Source organism: Onychomys torridus, chromosome 12, assembly GCF_903995425.1.
Source record: "Onychomys torridus chromosome 12, mOncTor1.1, whole genome shotgun sequence".
NCBI classification, from domain to species: domain Eukaryota; kingdom Metazoa; phylum Chordata; class Mammalia; order Rodentia; family Cricetidae; genus Onychomys; species Onychomys torridus.
The window spans coordinates 75,114,657-75,131,898 of record NC_050454.1 but is presented as its reverse complement, the minus strand read 5'-3'; the positions used below and the strand labels follow the sequence as shown (position 1 = coordinate 75,131,898).

At 47.5% G+C, this 17,242-nt stretch overlaps 1 protein-coding gene across 1 annotated transcript in view; it reads left to right on the top strand.

Annotated features, from left to right (window-relative positions):
* Positions 1 to 216: 216 nt before the first annotated feature.
* Positions 217 to 17,242, top strand: part of Tmprss2 (transmembrane serine protease 2) — a 40,417-nt gene continuing 23,391 nt past the window's right edge. The window contains exons 1-3 of the mRNA XM_036204162.1: positions 217 to 393; positions 11,001 to 11,068; positions 13,481 to 13,700. Of these exons, the coding sequence (XP_036060055.1) occupies positions 11,054 to 11,068; positions 13,481 to 13,700 (235 nt within the window). The 5' untranslated portion in view covers positions 217 to 393; positions 11,001 to 11,053. The remainder of the gene's footprint in view (positions 394 to 11,000; positions 11,069 to 13,480; positions 13,701 to 17,242) is intronic.

The following is a 17,242-nucleotide window of genomic DNA, read 5'->3' as shown; positions in this document are numbered from 1 at the left end:
TTCGGCCTTCCTCTTTCATTCACAGTGCAGTCTAAAGACGGTACGGCGCCGAGACCCTAGCGGTCCTATGGGCCTGGGCCTCGAGGGTGCACTGCTCAGGAGGCGGGTCGCTGCCAGGGAAATGCCTTGGGTCCCTTCTGGTCCCGCCACGTGGGGGAGGAGCACGCCCTGGGCTTCCCTCGGGGAAACTCCTCCTCCTTTCCCCGGACAGCCGCTCCGGGCCGTCCCCTCCTCCTGGCCGAGGTGACCCGGCACCTGCGTTTAGGGGTGTTGCCCTGGCTCCTGGGACGCCGCCTCCCAGGTTTAAGCAAGAGCTGGGGGAGGTCAGGGACTTGGGACGACAAGGAAGCCAGAAGCTTGGGCACAGGCGGAGAGGGGCGGGGAGCGCAGCAGGTGAGCGGCAAAGCTCGTGGTCTCCACACTGGGTCCCGGCCTGGGAGGGGAAATGGGGGTGACCCGGGTCCGCCCAGTGGTGCCGGGCAGGGGCGTCTAGGGTACAGCGGGTTAGGCGAGGCCAGGGCGCGACAGGTGCGACCATCTCAGGACTGAGCGGACCGGGAGCACATTCTGGGGACTGGGAGAGGCCTGGCGACCCGGATCCCGTGACTGAGACCCCAGGTCGACGTTGTAGATTATCCGCTTGGCTTGTGGTCCTGCCGTCCCCTGGCTAAGGGCTTGGAGCAGAGGGTCCCTTTGGGTGGGGTCCTTAGGTGGAGCAGGCTCCTGGGTCGTATCACCTAATGTATACAGTCACTAACTAGGACGCAGAAGCAGAGATTCGTTGGCAGTTCTCTTTGTTTCGGGAAAATCTCGGCTGTCCGGCTGGTTACCTGAACTCCTTCCGCTCCTTGGTCCCTACCGAGGTGGAGAGAAACTGGACACTGGCTGAGATGCCGAGGACAGATACAGGCGGCGCTGTGGGGCCCTGGGGACCCTGTCAAGACGCGAACTGCCCGCCAATTGGGGGTAGGGAGGGTGCAGTGACCCAGGTCGATGGTACAGGCCAGGCCGCCTTGGTCCAGGGCACTCATTGGAGTGGGCTCTGGGGGAACTGGCACTGGAGAAGCCGGCCCGGCTGCTAGGCAAGAACTGCCGATTCAGGTGAAGGCTGACAACCTGAGCACATGCACCTTATCGGGTGGGATTTGGAATGGTAGCAGCATGACCCAGTGTGCCAGTTAGGCAACGGGCGCGGTGTGTGAGGACCTGTGAGCCCAGTTGAAGAAATGAACTGTCTCACTGCCTGAAAATTTGTGTGTCTGTGCCTTAGAGGGTGTGGGTGGCTTGTAGCTGGGCTTTTGCTTGCTGAGAGCCCAGGCCCTTCCCAGTGGCCCTTCATTCAGTTCTGAGGATCACAGGCCTCTGGCAGCTTGTTTGAAAAGCAAGTTTGGTAGCCCTAGGTGGTCCTGGAAAGCAGGAGATCCTACAAGGGTTGGTTGGGTTTGAAGATCTTGCATGCAAATTCTTACCTTAGTCCTGGGGCTAAAACAAGCCACCCAGTGCTGACTCTTTCAGCTTCTAGCCGGCAAGAGCCTGGCACTGTGGAAAGTTTCAAAGGGCAGGCCACTTAACAAGGAGTTCTGAAAATCCAAAGTGAGGTGGGGGTTGTTTACCTGGTTTGGGAGGAGGGGAGAGGTTCTTCTGTAAGTGAGGGTAACAACAGCTTCCCTCCTGTCAGGAAGGCTGGGGACACAGGGAATAAAAGATCCCAGGCTGCTAAGCTGCTGCAGTGGTGGGTGGTGAAGGACCTCCAGGTAAGCAAGGTTACCTGTTCCTCACCTTTCCTGTGCTTCTACTGAAGAGGTGCTTGGGGGACTTCTTCCAGTGACCTTCATATGATGTTAGAATGAAAACTCAAAAGCTAGGTATGGCGAGAATTATCTTGAATTCCAGAACTTGGGAAGTAGAGGCAGGCACATCTGGCACTCAGTGAGTCCAAAGCCATCAAGGGCTACCCAGTGAGACTCTGCCTAAATACAGAAGGAAGGAAAAAGAGGTGGGGAAAGCTGGAGTATCACCAAGGCAGGAGACCAAGTTCTCAATTGAGGGGTGTTTTCAAGAGTTGGGGACCTTGTATGGAAGCTGGGACTCATATCTTAGTCTGGTCTTTTTAGGCATCTCTGGCCTGTGTTTTCAGCTCATTCCCAGGTTTGGTCCTAAATATGCATGTGCGCGCGCGCACGTGCACAAACACACACACACACACACACACACACACACACACACTCACACCTTTGTCGGCTTTCCAGCAGCAAGGTCTTGGAGTCAAGTGCAGAGCCCCGAGTTTGCCTGTGGCACTGCAATCATTGGAGGAGGTGGTTTGGCCACACTGGTACAATAGCAGCATACAGTGGTGTGACACTTTCTTATTTCTTCTAGAGGGAGGACATAGCGAGTTCTTTATAATCTGTTTGCCTCACTTCAGCTATAGGGAGGCTGATGCAAAAGTAGCTTGTCTGGTGCCCCTTTGGGACTAATGGGGCAGAATCAGGGCATAACACAGCAGGGCTGCCTCAGTAGATCAACACTATAAGCATTGGACTCTTAGGCAGAGATGTGCACAGGGGCTTTGTTGACCATCTGCAAAGAGTTTCAATTCTTTTTCCTCCCCTTAGCCCTGAGATCACAGTGTGGCAGCAAGTCAAGAGAAGTGGAGAGGAAAACTGAGATTGAAGTCTAGGGAATCGGGAGACCTCAGGTGCTCTGGGGCCAGGCTGCCATGCTTCCTAACCTCATGGCTCCATCCATCTCTTTCTTCAGCTCCACAGTGTCCAGGGCCAGAAGGCTGAATCCCTGGGTTTTAGGGTCACTGAGTGTCAGACACTTGTGCAATTATCCTGCAGGTGTTGAAGCCTGGATATGTGAAGTATGGAATTTCAGTACCAACTTCTTTATTGTCTGAGTGGACTGCTCCCAAGCAATGAGCCCAGCCAGGGGCCAGGAGCTACCATGAAGTAGAAATCAAGAATCTAGTTGACTAAGCCACTCTTTGCATTTAAGTATTGAGGGAGCTTATGAAAGTGAGGGATGGGGTGGGGGTTCCTTAATATGAGGTCATGGCTCAGGTTCTGAGTACTCATCAAACCTTGGAAGTGGGAATCAGGAGTTTTTTGTAGCTCTGCAGAAAGTTCTGCATCTGGGAACTTCTGGTCAGCCCAAGCACTGGGCATTAAGGAAGAAAGGAAAGGTGTCTAGTCACTCAAATGACTGACCAGTTTGGTTTCCTGAAAGACTGGAAACTGGCCCTGCTGGTGGGGAGGGCAAAGGAGGCATCTGGGATGGGCAGGAGAGCTCCCAGGGAGCCACACAGCTTATGGGGAGGCTTTTCCATCCACTGTTCTACCTAATTGTTCCCCTAACTGTCCTTAAGGCTGAAGTTGCCAAGCCTTGTTTGTTCAGGTTCCTTCTCACTTTCTAGAATACTCCTTAGGGGCCATCCCATTCTGTCCCTAGGACTAGCTCAGGGGCTTTTGAGGATCGGGAGTTCAGAAGCATGACCCTTAGAGTTGAGACTTGCAAAGGCCGATTTGAGGAGCCTTTATGTGTTGCCCTAAGTGTAGTGGGCCTGGTTATGAAGGAGGGTGGTTCATGTGTAACCTCATGCCAGGGGCAACTACAGTCTAAACCTGCCTGTGGGTTCTTGGGGAGAACATGGTCATTAGAGTCCCATCTGATCACAGTGGCCATCCTAAAGGGTGCCCCGGGAGTAGGCCTGGGATTCTGGAAGGAAGCAGAGCTGGACCTGGGGCTTGCTTCTCCCAGCAGGCGATCAACACGAGAAAGAAACCGTAATGCATAGAGACATCTTGGGAGGAGAATCCATGTGGGTAACTGGAGGGCATGTATATTGTCAGTGTCCTACATTGTTCATGGGATGGACTTTGAAGAGGTCAGGTGGCCAAGAGACTCTTCTGTTTTCAGTGTAGACAGCGGGGAGGGGGCTGGGGGGAGGGAGGAAGCCTGCATGCCTTCCTTGTGTATACAGGTGAGCGAGCTATCAGGCATAGGGGCTTGGGCTCAAGGGGCAGGGTATGATAACAAGGCACCTAGTGTGTGAAGACCAGCCAAGGCTTGTGGCTGTAGAAATTTACTCAAGGACAATGGGTAGAAAGAACGCTCAGCCTCCATGCTGTGACTGAGGAGTGGATGGTGACACAGTAGGATTTTCAAGTGAGCTGAATTGGCAGATGAAACAAGTCTGGCTTTGTTATTGCTTGTTTACCCAAGGTACAACACAGAGAGTCAATTTCCCTTTAATTTACAGCCCTTGCTTTTCAAGGGGTGTCCAGGCAGGTGGCTCTGAACTCTTATCTGAGCTCATATGGGGTCTGAATAATCTGACCTCCAGGACACAGGAGATGGTGTCTAGGGAGCACAAATTTGGAGACCCCTCTAAACAGCTCTGAAAAGTGTTCAAGTTCGCTGTCGACAATATATTACAGTGAATTGGCAGTGACTTTAAAGGTCATATCTGGCCTTGCAGCTCATGCGTAGTCATTTGTGTTCTAGAATGCCCTGGAACTCCGGCCTTCCCATCCTAGGTCTTGAGCTTTGAGAACTCCTCACTTTCCTAGTTCCTCTCATCCTCGGCTGCACTTTTGAATATTTGGGAAACTTGGTTTCCCTGGGCTCAGTCAAAGCCTGCCTTCTTGCTGATTCGGATCCTCAATCCTGAGGCCAGCCTCTGGGGTCACATGGCCTGAATTGGGTCTCTTCTCCACATAGCAGCAGCATAAATGCTGGAAAGCAAAGCCTGTTTTCTGTCACATTGAACTCATAGCCGCAGAATATGCTTTCCCTCAGTCTTTATGACATCCCATTTATTAATCAGTATCCTTATTAAACAGAGTTCCCCTGCCATGACCTAGGGTCTTTCTGTCTGTCTCAGTGTTAGATGTACACTCAGCTCTGTGTACCTGCAGTCTTTGGGGGTCACCCACTGCATCCAACTTGTGAAGCTGGTAATGTCCTGGTGTGGGCTTCCCATCCCTGGCTGTTCAGTTTTATCTTACTCATGTAGCCTCTGGAACTCAAAGAAAAACCTAACCAAACCAAACCAAAACCAAAAAATGTGTGTGTGTGTGTGTGTGTGTGTGTGTGTGTGTGTGTGTGTGCATGTCTCCATGTCTGTGTGTATGTGCATTTGTATATATGTGTGCATATGTGTATGTGTGTCTATTTATGTGTGCATGTGTGTGTGCATGTCTCCATGTCTGTGTGTATGTGTGTGTGTCTATGTGTGCATGTGTGTGTCTATTTATGTGTGCATGTGTGTGAGCATGTGTGTGTGTCTCTGTGCATGTTTCTTCCCAGTTTGCTTCTCTGTTACTGTGATTAAACAAACAAAAAACACATGACCCGAACAACTTCTGGAGAAAAGGTTTTATTTCAGCTTATAGTTTACATACAGTCCATCATCCAGGGAACTTAGGTCAGGAACTGAAGCAGAGCCATTGAGGAACTGTGCTTTCTGGCTTGCTCAACCTGCTTTGACTCCCTTCCCCAGGTGACACTGCCCGTGGTGGCCTGGGTCCTTCCACTTCAATCATCAGAAAATCACCCCATAGACTCTGACAGTCTGACAGGCATTTTCTCAACTGAGGGGCCTCTTCCCAGATGACCCTAGCTTGTGTCAAGTTGACAAAAAATTAAGCAGTACAAGTACACACAGACACAGACACAGACACACACACACACACACACACACACACACACACACACGCACACACACATGCACACACACACAGAGACACACACACACACACACACAGACACACCCAGAGATATACACACACACAGACACACACACACACATACACACACACAGAGACACACACAGACACACACAGAGACATACACACACACAGACACAGACACACACACACACACACACATTTTTTGTATGGCACAAAGATAGATTAAAGAAAAAAAAAAAAAAGAAAAGAGACATAATTCCTGCCCTAAAAGTTTGTAATATCCTTGGGACAAGGAGGCATTCATAGGAAAAGAAACTCAGATGTCGTGGGCTTGCCTCTTATGAGGCCTTTTGTTTTTCTTTCTTTCTCTTCCTCTAGTTACCAGAGCTGGCACTCCCAATAAGCCTGGCACAGCCACCCATCTCCAATACACCAATTAAAGAGATAAGCCATAGTGAAGAGCAGAGAAAGATTTATTATTTGGCCACATTGGGAAAAGGAACAAATAAAGGGGCCAGTGACCCTAAGTCCATTTTGGAGGTCCTTACATGAGATCTATGTTTAAATAGTGGGCAGGAAGTATGTATAGCTAAGCAGTCCTGCTCAAGGTATGGTTCCACATTATCTGATCAGCCTAGGTCTCTCTTATAAGGTGACTGTATAAGCTGTCAGAACTGTGTGAAATCTCTTTCTGGGAAGTAAGTTCCTCCGGTTGGCACCAGGCTTCAGCCTTTTCCTTCTTTGGGGTTCTTAATTCTTCCAGGTCCACTGTTTTGGTAGTCTGATAGCACAAGTTTCTCTTTAAATACCTATCCCCCACTAGGGCAGGATCCCCATGTCAGGTACTTGTTTATGCTAAATGTCTCAGACCTTCTCCCTATACTATTGACTAGCTTCCTCCTAACAGTGCACTGTGTCCTTAAGAAGAGACTATCTTATGATATGATTTGAGCTATGGTTTTCTTCGGTGTGTTTATTGGCTGCACAGTATCTGATGATGGTGGCAGTGTGCTGACAGATGTGGAAAAAAGGCACAGATTCTGGGCATCCCCTCTCACCTCTGGTAGCTTGAACAAACAGTACCTGGCACTCCAGGGGACTCATGAAGGAACCAGTGTGAAGTGGTTTGTGATGGCATCAGTGGACTTCAGTTATTTGGGCCATTCCACGTTCTTGAATGTGAGTTGGTATCAATGAGTCTGTCCTCATTTGCAGAGAGGAAAGGACTACAAGGCAGTTCTTATTGGAGAAAGTGTTTTTTTTTTTTTTTTTTTTTTTTTTTTAATGTTATGGGCTGAGACTGGACTCAACAGCATTGTCCCATTGTATGACAGCTGAACAGATGATTTATGGGCTCACACTAGATAACACCAGGGCACTGTGTTCTAATGAAATGGAGTGGGCAAGGCTGCCATCCAGGGACCCTTAGGAACCTTGTCCTCATTTGTTTTCCTGCCCCTTAAAGGACAGTTCCCCAAAGGGTTTCCTTATGGCTGGCTCTCCAGGTCAAAAGCCAAAAGCAAGCATCAGGATTCTTTAAGTGATTCCTTGTCTGGTTATGTCTTGCTCTTTTCAGAAGTCAGTGCATAGGTGCCACAGTCACATGGGTCTGTAGAAATCCCTGTTTAGAAGATGGCCAGGACTGAACATGATTCCCTGGCTCCTTTCGACATGCCTTTGTGGATCCCACTTAGTGTGGGCATCACTCCTTTCATAGTTTTTGGGAAGTTTAGACTACCCTCTCCTTCTCTTCCAAAGTCCATGGTAGCTGAGCTGGGCCTTCTTCATATATCTGGCTTCCATGTTTTGTGGGTCAGGGTCTCTCTGGACAGATTAGGAGTCTCTGCCGGCTTCTGTCTCTGGTGACTTTCACTTGACAATTCACTGCTGGGCTCCTGGCTTCCTCCTTGCATGAATTTCAAGCACCAAGTCATTGCTCCTTTCAGAGGGCTCCCGAGCTGGGAAAGCTGCCAGCAGATCAGATTTTCATTTCCTGAAACTTCAACCAAACCCATAATTGGTGTGACAGATCAACGAGTTAGCAGGACCTCAGAGGAGTGAGAGCCAGTACAGCTGGGCTCTTCTGGAAGGGACACTGGGAGGGTAGCCTGGCTAGCCATGCTTATGGGAGGAAATCAGGATGCGCCAGGTAGATGTCCAAGCTTACAGTCTATTATTTACAAAGTGGTCGTAGAAAAGACACACCAGTGAGTGACAATGGCACCATTTTAACAGGTTTAGATGTTTTCCACACATTTTAAATGGTGACTCCTCTCACCTGTATGTTGTTCACTTCCCTTCCCCATAACCAGAAAGCTGTTGACTTTAATCTTAGAAAAATCTTAGTTTGTCCTGGTTCTTCTATTTGTTTGATTTACAAGTGAAGAAATGAATGGCCTGGTGCACCTGGTGCATCAAAGCCATTATCATCTTTCTTCATTGAAGGTTGTTGGCTGGAGGGGGGCGGGGAGCTTCTTTTATTTAGTGATCCAAGTACTGTAACTTTGCTTAGGAGATGAACAGGTGGCCTCTGCTGCTCCATTCAGAGACACTGAGCTTTAAGAGCAGGTGAACTTCTCACAGCTTAGAAGAATACCAGTACCAATCTGCAAGCGTTGAAGGAGAGGCTACCCTCAACCTCGACCAGCAGCCTTTAGAATTGCTTCTTCAGTGGTGTTTGGGATCAAACCCAAGGTCCCCTGAGTTATTGGCCAGCACTTTATCTTGCTACATCCCCAGGTAAAATTAGCTTTTATTTAACTAAGACTAAGGTAACACTGCGTACCAACACCAATTGCATTATTGCTAACTAATTCAAGCTCCTGAGATTAGTATAATCTCTGTGTACCTTGAAAGAGAACGGAGACATAGGACCTTCCCAGGTCACAGCTAGTGAGAGACTGAATCTAGGTTGGTATTCAAGTCCCGCCTAAAGCCTCGTCCCTAATTTCATAGCGTCTAGCTATATAGTGCTGCCTACTACTTTCTGTGTACTTAAGCATCAGGTTTGTAGGTGTATAGTGTAGTGTATGCATGTTTATGTGTTGTGTTGTGTGTGTGTGTGTGTGTGTGTGTGTGTGTGTAGGTGTGCATATACATGTGTGCAAATGTGGAGATCCAGAGTAGATGCTGAGTGTTTTCCTCTCCCTCTTTCCTCTTTAATTTTTTGAGACAGGGTATTTGAGCCTGGAACTCACAGAATGGGCAAGAGTGTCCATTCATGTCCTAGGGATCCTCTTGGCTCTTCCTCCCTAGTGCTAGGATTACAGGTGGGCACCTCCATGCCCAAACTTTTATGGGGGTTCTGGGATCCAAAATCAGAGCCTCATGCTTGCTTAGCAAGTCATCTTCCCAGGACCCAACCGCCTGGTTCTTGTAGATGAGAAGGGTTCCTCCTGGCTTCTGAACCCCTCCCAGCCTTCCTTGTCAGATTATCTGGTGGATAGCTAAACATTCCCCTCCCCGAAGATGATTCTTAGAACAGTCTTGGATCATTTCAAGTCTAGCTGGGAGGTGTGAAGCAAAGCCCTCATAGAGAGGATATATCAATGGGAAAAAAAAATGCAACAACTCCCGTTAAGGCAAGGCAAGGACCAATGGATTCAGGAGCATCTCAGCAGGTGGATTGACCAGGCAGGGAGCTTTGTGGTGGGGAAGAGACACTCTCATTCTCAATGCAGCAAGAGAGAATGGTAACCAACAGTTGTGGAGCAGAGTGTCTGTGGATGGGAAATTGGTAAGATATGAGTGAGAGGGATCTGGCTAGCCGGACTTGACAGGGTTCCTGCTGAACGCAGGTCAAGCTCACCAGGTGTCCTTTGAGGTTGATAAGAGGACTATGAATCTATTGAAAATGGGGATTCTCAGTAAACTGATGAATCAAGTTCTAATTAAACTAGATTTTCATGAGGGAGTGCACAAAGGTTCAGAAGCTTGATAAAAGTCTGTCAGTGGAGGACGATGCTGGGAAAGATGGTTTGCTTAAGTAAGGGACTTGATGCTTGCTGGCATCTCTGGTTGCTATTGATTTTTCACACATGGCTACATATGAAATGACCCAGGGACTTCTTCTCATAACCATACATCACTGAGTCAGTCAAAGTAGTTAGGTAGACACTGTTTTCTGTTAGGGTTTGGGATAGTAAACAGATTGGGAGTGGATCTGTTTGTCATGTACCGTTTCTTCCTTGTGCTAGATAACTGGCCAAACTGGAAGGATTTATTATGGATCTCTGTTCAGAAAATACATCACCCATGGGTGGGAAGATATGGTCCAGGCCCACCTCCTGTCTGCATCAGTGGGAGCATAAAGCTGCTTGCTGTCATCCTAGTACATCAGGAAGCAGGACCTCTAGCCAGAAGCAGAGCCAGGGAGTAGAGCTGGCCTGTAGGCCTCAAGTCCCATGCTCCAAAAGGCTCGTGCTGTTCCAAAATAGCACCACTAACTGGAGTGCTGTTTTACATTTGAACCATAACAAAGTGTTACAAGGAATTTTAAAACATATTATTTACTAAAGCTTGGATAACCCTGTGAGCTTATGTCCAGAGCAACCTGTCTCTGGTGTTCAGTTGCAGGCCACCAGTTCCATGGCAGGTGTCTGCAGGAACACACCTGTGGAGTTCTAAGAAGGGTGTGTCTAATTCTGACAGCTGCTCCTCTGCTTTTCTGCTCTCCGAAGACCACTTTCCATGCATATTTTCAGTGAACCCATCTTAACAATGTGTCAGCCATGGTATCCACTTTGTGAAGTCAGGCTTATTCAGTTACCTGGCTAAGGATGCTTCCAGGAAGGTGCACAGCTTCAGGTCTTTACCTTGTAGGCCTGCCATTGCCTTCTATGGGTGGGATGGGGTTTTGATGTTTCTTTTTGGTGGTTCTTGTGTTTTTCTACCATGAATCTTCCTTTCGGTGAATGTAAGTGGGAGGAGCCATTACTGTTCCCCTGCTGAGAACCATATAAGTGTAGAAGAGCTTGGAATACCAGGCTCAGCCTTGGGTACTCCTCTGTAAGTAGGGCCTTCTGCCTGTCCTCACTTCTTCAAGGCCTGGTTCTTCTGGTCACAGTAGTTCAACTTGTATCCCAGTCTCACTCATGAGTTCCTCTGCACCCAAAAGGAAGGAGGACATCAGTTTGCATGGCACAAACACACCTGGAATGAAGAGACCTGGGGAGATGTAGGTGAAGGGAAGGCTCCAAGCCAGGACCAGAACTGCAGCTTACTCTAGTACAATGTGACTTTCACCTGGAGTCTTCCAAAACTAAACTGTGTTGAAATATTACCATGTGTGCTTCTTTCCATTAGGGCACCTGGAAGAAGCCAGATACTCACCTCCTCATGTTGCGGACACAGCCAGGATGGCTTTGAACTCAGTAAGTGGTTAATTGTTAACATCTCTGGCCTTTTCCTTGTTCCTTCATCCCTCTGTTATCTTCCACAGGTGTCCATCAGTAATTTTAAGAGCTGTGTGTAGGAGCAGGTGGCCCTTTGGACGTTGTTCAAAGTGTTTAAATTTGTCACTGTTCTATCGTTGAATTAGTTATTGTTTCATTACTGTGAAGAGACACCATGACTAAGGCAACTCCTACAGGAGAAAGCATTTAATTGGGGGCTTGCTTACAGTTTTAGAAGTTTAGTCCATTATCATCTTTAGGGAGTATGGTGGTGTATAGGTAGTTTCTGGAGTGGTAGCTAAGAGTTCTATATCCTGATCTATAGGCAGCATGGGCTTTTGAAACCTCAAAGCCCATTCCCAGTGATATACCAAGGCCACACCTCCTAATTCTTCTAATCCTTTCAAAGAGTTCCATTCACTAGGGACTAAGCATTCAATATATGAGCCTATGGGGCATTCTTAGTCAAACCACCACAGTTATGTTGGAAAGGGTGAGGGCAGGGATAGAGCCCAATATGGCACGGAGTGTCTGGAAGCTACCACTGGGCAGAAGCTGGGATTGGTACACTGTGTGTGCTCCCTTCCTCCTTCAAGGGCAGTAGATATGCATACAGGAGAGGCAGGATGGGGCAGAGAGCATCAATTTAGGGAGGGGAGTCTGTGACGATGCTGTTAAGTGTCTGCCTATTAGTAACTGGGGAACAGCCACACTTGGATGAGGCTTTGGGTTGTTCATTCCTACTGGGAGCCCACTCCCTAGAGCAATAAAAGCAGTTGCTTTTGTCATCTTCAAGCCTGACCAGTGCACCTTACATCTTCCACATTTATAAATACTTATTGGCTAATAAGAATGTTTTTCTAGGATCTTCAGGGAAACATTCCAGTTCTCTATTTTATGAGTCTGGTACTTAGTTTTGTTTTGTTTTTGTTTCTTTTAAACTGGCTCTTTTTATAATTTTAAGAGCGCTATCCTGAACAAAGTGCTTGGTATCTCTTGGCCTTTCCTCCTGAGAGGGATCTGGGCCAGACACTCACCTGATTTCTGAATCTGGAGTGCTCTGTTTAGATGAGGGATGGCTTTCACTGTCCCACCGCTACAGCTTCAAGTCATAATCTTTGGACTTTTGAAGAAGAGTGCTGAGTTATTAAGCACAGATTGTTAACCTTAGAGTGTTCATGTTGTCAGGCTTAAAATTCTCAACCTCTAGGCCAGCGAGACAGCTCTATAAGGTGAGAGGGAGGTGGCCTGCACTCAGTCTTTGGGACTGACAGGAAGGAGACAATCGACTCTCAGAAGTTGTTCTCTGGTCCCTGTTTACACATGTGCAACATACACGATACATAAATTAGTTCTTAAAAATCTGAACATTAGTGGCCCCTGCTGAGAATACCTGCTTCCAGAGGATAATGTCTTGTTAATACCAAGGCCAATGAGAGAGACTGAGCAGAAAGGGAGCTGGAGAGTTTTGGGTAAGAACCATTAGACATGGATGAAGGTAACTGGGACCTCCAGGAGAGGTCCCGCCACTGAGAATGAGGAGATTGGAAATAAGAATGCTGAGCTACGAAGTTCTAGGGATTGCTAGGTGTGGGAATGCAGCCTGAGGAAGGTCATGTGAAATGGGCTAAGTGAAAGGATCAACACCCCAGCAGAGGATCCTGTCTTTTTCACATTTACACAGCACATGCTTTGACCCTCAAGTTCCCCTGAAAGGGCACCTGAACCCGCTGCACAAAGATGCACACACTGTATAGGGTTACTTACTCTGAGCTAACAACCCCTGGTGAGAGCCAGTGGGTAAATGACTGCCAATTACAGCTGCATGAGAGAAGGAGCCCTGGGAGAGAATGGGCAGAGGAACCTGCATCTTGGTTCCTTCCAGCAGATTCTCAGCTCATCTGAAAAGTGTACATTTACCACACCAGAGGTTGTACACAGGAGCTGAATGTGGTCTCTTTAGCAGATGAATTCTCAGACATGAGCTATTTTGAATCAGTCTGGCTCATAATTTCACACCCCAATGCTCAGGGGGTAACCTGGAGGAGGAACCAGAGCAATGGGATTCTAGCTCAGTGACTTTTGACCCCAAACTTGTATTCATTTTTTCTTTATTTTTTTCCTATGTGATCTCAATTATCAGTCACCTTTTCTTTATTTCAAAGAGTAAATAATGGTAACAATTGAACCAGGAAACCAAAGCCAATGAAACACATTTAAGTTAATTCAGAGACAGAGTCTAGTCATTCTAAGCGAGTTGTTGTAATGCCATGGTGCTTGGTGAATATGCTGGCTCTCCCTCTCTTATGGGAACATAATGTGATATTAACTTTCCAAGCTTTTAAGGTGAATGAGAGCTGTAACAGATTTATCTCTTTTCTTATCATTTAGGGGTCACCTCCAGGAATTGGACCTTACTATGAGAACCATGGGTATCAGTCTGAGCACATCTATCCCCCGAGGCCACCTGTGGCTCCCAATGGCTACAACCTGTATCCAGCTCAGTACTACCCATCTCCAGTACCCCAATATGCCCCGAGGGTTACAACTCAGGCCTCAACACCTGTCATCCACACACAGCCCAAGTCCTTAGGGACACTGTGCACCTCACGTAAGACTCTTCAGCATTGTAACACAAGGGACAGCAGTTTCTGGGTCAGCCTTCTCTTGTGGTCTCTTATTCCTCCTGTGTTGTCACTAACTCTGTACTGGCAGCAGGGCCAATCTCTCCTGCCTTCCTTCCACTCTGTGGTTGGTCAGAACAGCGGTACTAGCCTCACCTCTCTTTGTCAGGGAGAGACCTTCCTCTTCCCTTGACTTTTTGGTGCAGCACCACTGTGTGCTTGCCCAGCTCAGCTGGTTTTTGGGGGCATGGTTTCTCATTCTTGTCTCTGTGATTATGGGTGTGTCGTCTTGAATCAATAGTGAGCACTCAAGGTTGGGAGTCTTACATGTTATTGATGTCCTCAGAATATAGAGGATTCAAAGTTAAGATATCTCCTGTGGCTAGCCAGAGACCTGTTACCACTCTCTCCTCTCTGCTGGTGCTTGCCCCCAGAAAAAATGAATCTTCCCCACAAAGGGGTTTCTCCTTCTAGGGTCTGCCTGTATCCTTTCTAGGGGAACTAGGAGCCCCTTCTCTGGCATGACTACTCTCCCACTCTCTGTCACCTTTCTGTGTTCAGCAGATACTCTGGGAATAGCACAGAAATGGGATGTATCATGTTACCTCCCTAGTCCCCCAATCCTTATGCAACCCCAGAACAGTGCTGAAGGTTGAGTACGAAAGCTGAATGTCTTTGCCCTCTCCTTTGGCCCTTTCACTCAATGGGTTACTCTCTCTCTCTCTCCAGATTCCTTACCCATATGTCCCTCTAACTTTTAATTCAGGCTGTTCCCAGTGTTGTCTGTCTGGTGTAAAGAATGGTATTGGCTCTACTGATAAACTATTTTTCTTTAGATTTAATTTTTATTTATGTATTGTGAGATCATGTGTATGTTACATGTGTGCAGGTGCCTATGGAGGCCAGAGAAGGTGTTGGATCTTCTGGAGCTGGAGTTAAAGGTATTGTGGGTGGTTGTAAACCACTCAACATGAGTGCTGGGAACTGAACTTGGTTCCTTTGGAAGAGCAGTAGATGTTCCTAACATCTCTCCAGCTCCACACAAGCTTTTTAATGGGTAGTTTCTGTTTTATGAAATGAGCACCTGTCTGTGTGTATCATGTACAGTTTAAGATTGATAAGGAAGTGAATTCTGTGGGCCACCCATCACTTCATCAGCAATCAAATGATAGACCTTAGGCCTCAGGGATCTGTTCTGTCCTATTTAGAACTTTCTGGCTCTCCTGCTGTCCCTCTCCTATTTCTGTTCCATTACTTGATGTGGCAATATATTGTGTACCCTAAAAAATTTGCCTGAAGATCAGAGAACAGAACAAGCCACTAACTAGATTAAACATAGAAGCCAGGTAGTGGTGGCACACACCTTTAATCCTAGCACTCGGGAGGCAGAGATCTGTCTGGATTTCTAGGAGGTCAAAGCCACCCTGGGTTACATGAGATTGACTTAGTCTAGGAGAGAAACAGAGCCAGTAGTGGTGGTACACAACCTTTAATCCCAGTACTTGGGAATCACACACCTTTAATCTTAGCACCAGGAAAGTTGAGACAGGAAATGATATGGGTGGGAAGAGAAAGGTATATAAGGTGTGAGGAGACAGGAACTAAAGTCTTTGAGCTGAGGAAGGCTCTTCAGGCTGAGGAGTCCTAGAGGCAAGATGTGGCTTGTTCCTTTGTCTCTCTGATCTTCAGACAAATTTATTAGGGTACACAATGTATTATCAAAGTAGGCCCTCTGTGTGGCTCTTCTGTCCTTTGCTCCATTGCCTTGCTTTCTTCCCTATCTCCATCAACCCCTTTCATCTTAGTCCAGCCAGAGTCAGCTGGACTGCAGAGCAGAATGCCTGGTCTTCACTCACCATGGTGGCTAGAAGAAAGCCAGGGTGAGGAACCTGTTAGTTGTTAGAAGCCAAAGGGCCTGTGTAAGGTTGCACCTTTAAAAAGACTTCCCTGCTCTCAGCAGTCAACTCAGAAGGCAGAAGGGTCCCAGTGCACCTCACATTCCAAGGGAGTAATCAGGAAGTGAAAGACAGGGGAAAGGAACATGTTGGCTTTCTGCCAATGGCCTATATATAGGAAGGATACACCCTAGGGTGTGATTTTCCACTATAAACCTGCAGGCTATGCTTTGAGGAAATCACTATATGATGACCAGGCTTTCAGACTGGAGTCTTGGGCTTCCCACCATTAGCCTGACAGAAGTACAGACTGATGCCCATGCCTCATGAACTGGAAAGTAATTTAGTAATTTTATTTTATTATTTTTTGCACTCACCTTGACATTGTTTTTGAAATCATGTTACTGGGGCTGGAATAATGGCTTTGCTGTAAAGAACATTCTAGCTGCTCTCACAGGGCACCTGAGTTCTACAACCCCTCCATTGGAGGGGATCCAATGCCATCTTTTGGCCTCTGAGGGCATCTGTGCACAAACACATACACACACCAAAAAGAATGAAAAAGAAAGAACATGTTGTTGACATATTAGACACCAAAAAGTCTACATTTTTGCCATAGTGATCTTGGGCTCTGAACTGGTGTTCCACATTATGTCAGGAGTGTAAGGACATCCTACTTTGGATTTATCTGTTTGCTCTTGCAAGTGCCATGGAACATTCCCATTTGAATGGCAGTGCATGCACCTGCAAGAGCCTTTGAAGAATTCAAAGTCAACAGTCCTGTGATGCAGAGATACCACAGAGCTGAGTCAACAGGCTATGCTGGTAAAGATGGATGTAAATGAGCAGTAGTCCACGACTAAACCCTGCAAATCTGTGCTATGCTGACCGAAGCTGGTGACAAATGCCTGTCCAGAGGTGAAATGGGGGCTTCTCACCACAGACGTGGTCCTGAGCAAACTAGCCAGATTGTTCCTCTGCACATGCCCCAGCCAGAGCTGAAGGACACCTGATTTAATCTCCTTTACTCATGAGCCAAGTTACTGATTCAGTGTTTGTTTTTTTCCACTGAGCTAGGCTCCTGAACATGCTAGGCAAGTGCTTACCTCTGAGCCACATGGCTAGCTTTAAGCAAGTTATTTTATCTTAGATACAATGGCATGCAGATAAGTTGCCCCAAGAGGAAAATGTGCTTGGCAATTCATCAGGTGAGCCATCAAGAATTTCTCCTGTGGGTTTCTTGGTGGCTCCACCCTGGCGCCTGAAGGCACAGTCACCCCTCACTGCGTTTTGATAAAATCATTGGCTGCCTAGTGAAGTTTTCAGACCTGGGCCTCCACTGTGAAGCTGTGGGGAGTACAGGTTGCCCACTTTACCACAGAAGCACAATCCCTGGTGATAGGGATGAGGACCAGGCCCTAAGGAACTCGTTGAAAGCTTTTCTACCATTAGCAGGATGCAGTAACCAGACAAAAGCAAGCCTTTCAGTCCTAAGCAGGTCAGCCTGTGTCTTGGCTCCAGCATGCAACCTGACCCTGCCCTGCTGACTTCTGGAAGCATAGTGCATGTAGCTGGGGTCCACAGGCTTAAAGGCACTCTCTAGCCTGGGAGCATCTGTTTCAATGATGTTTCCC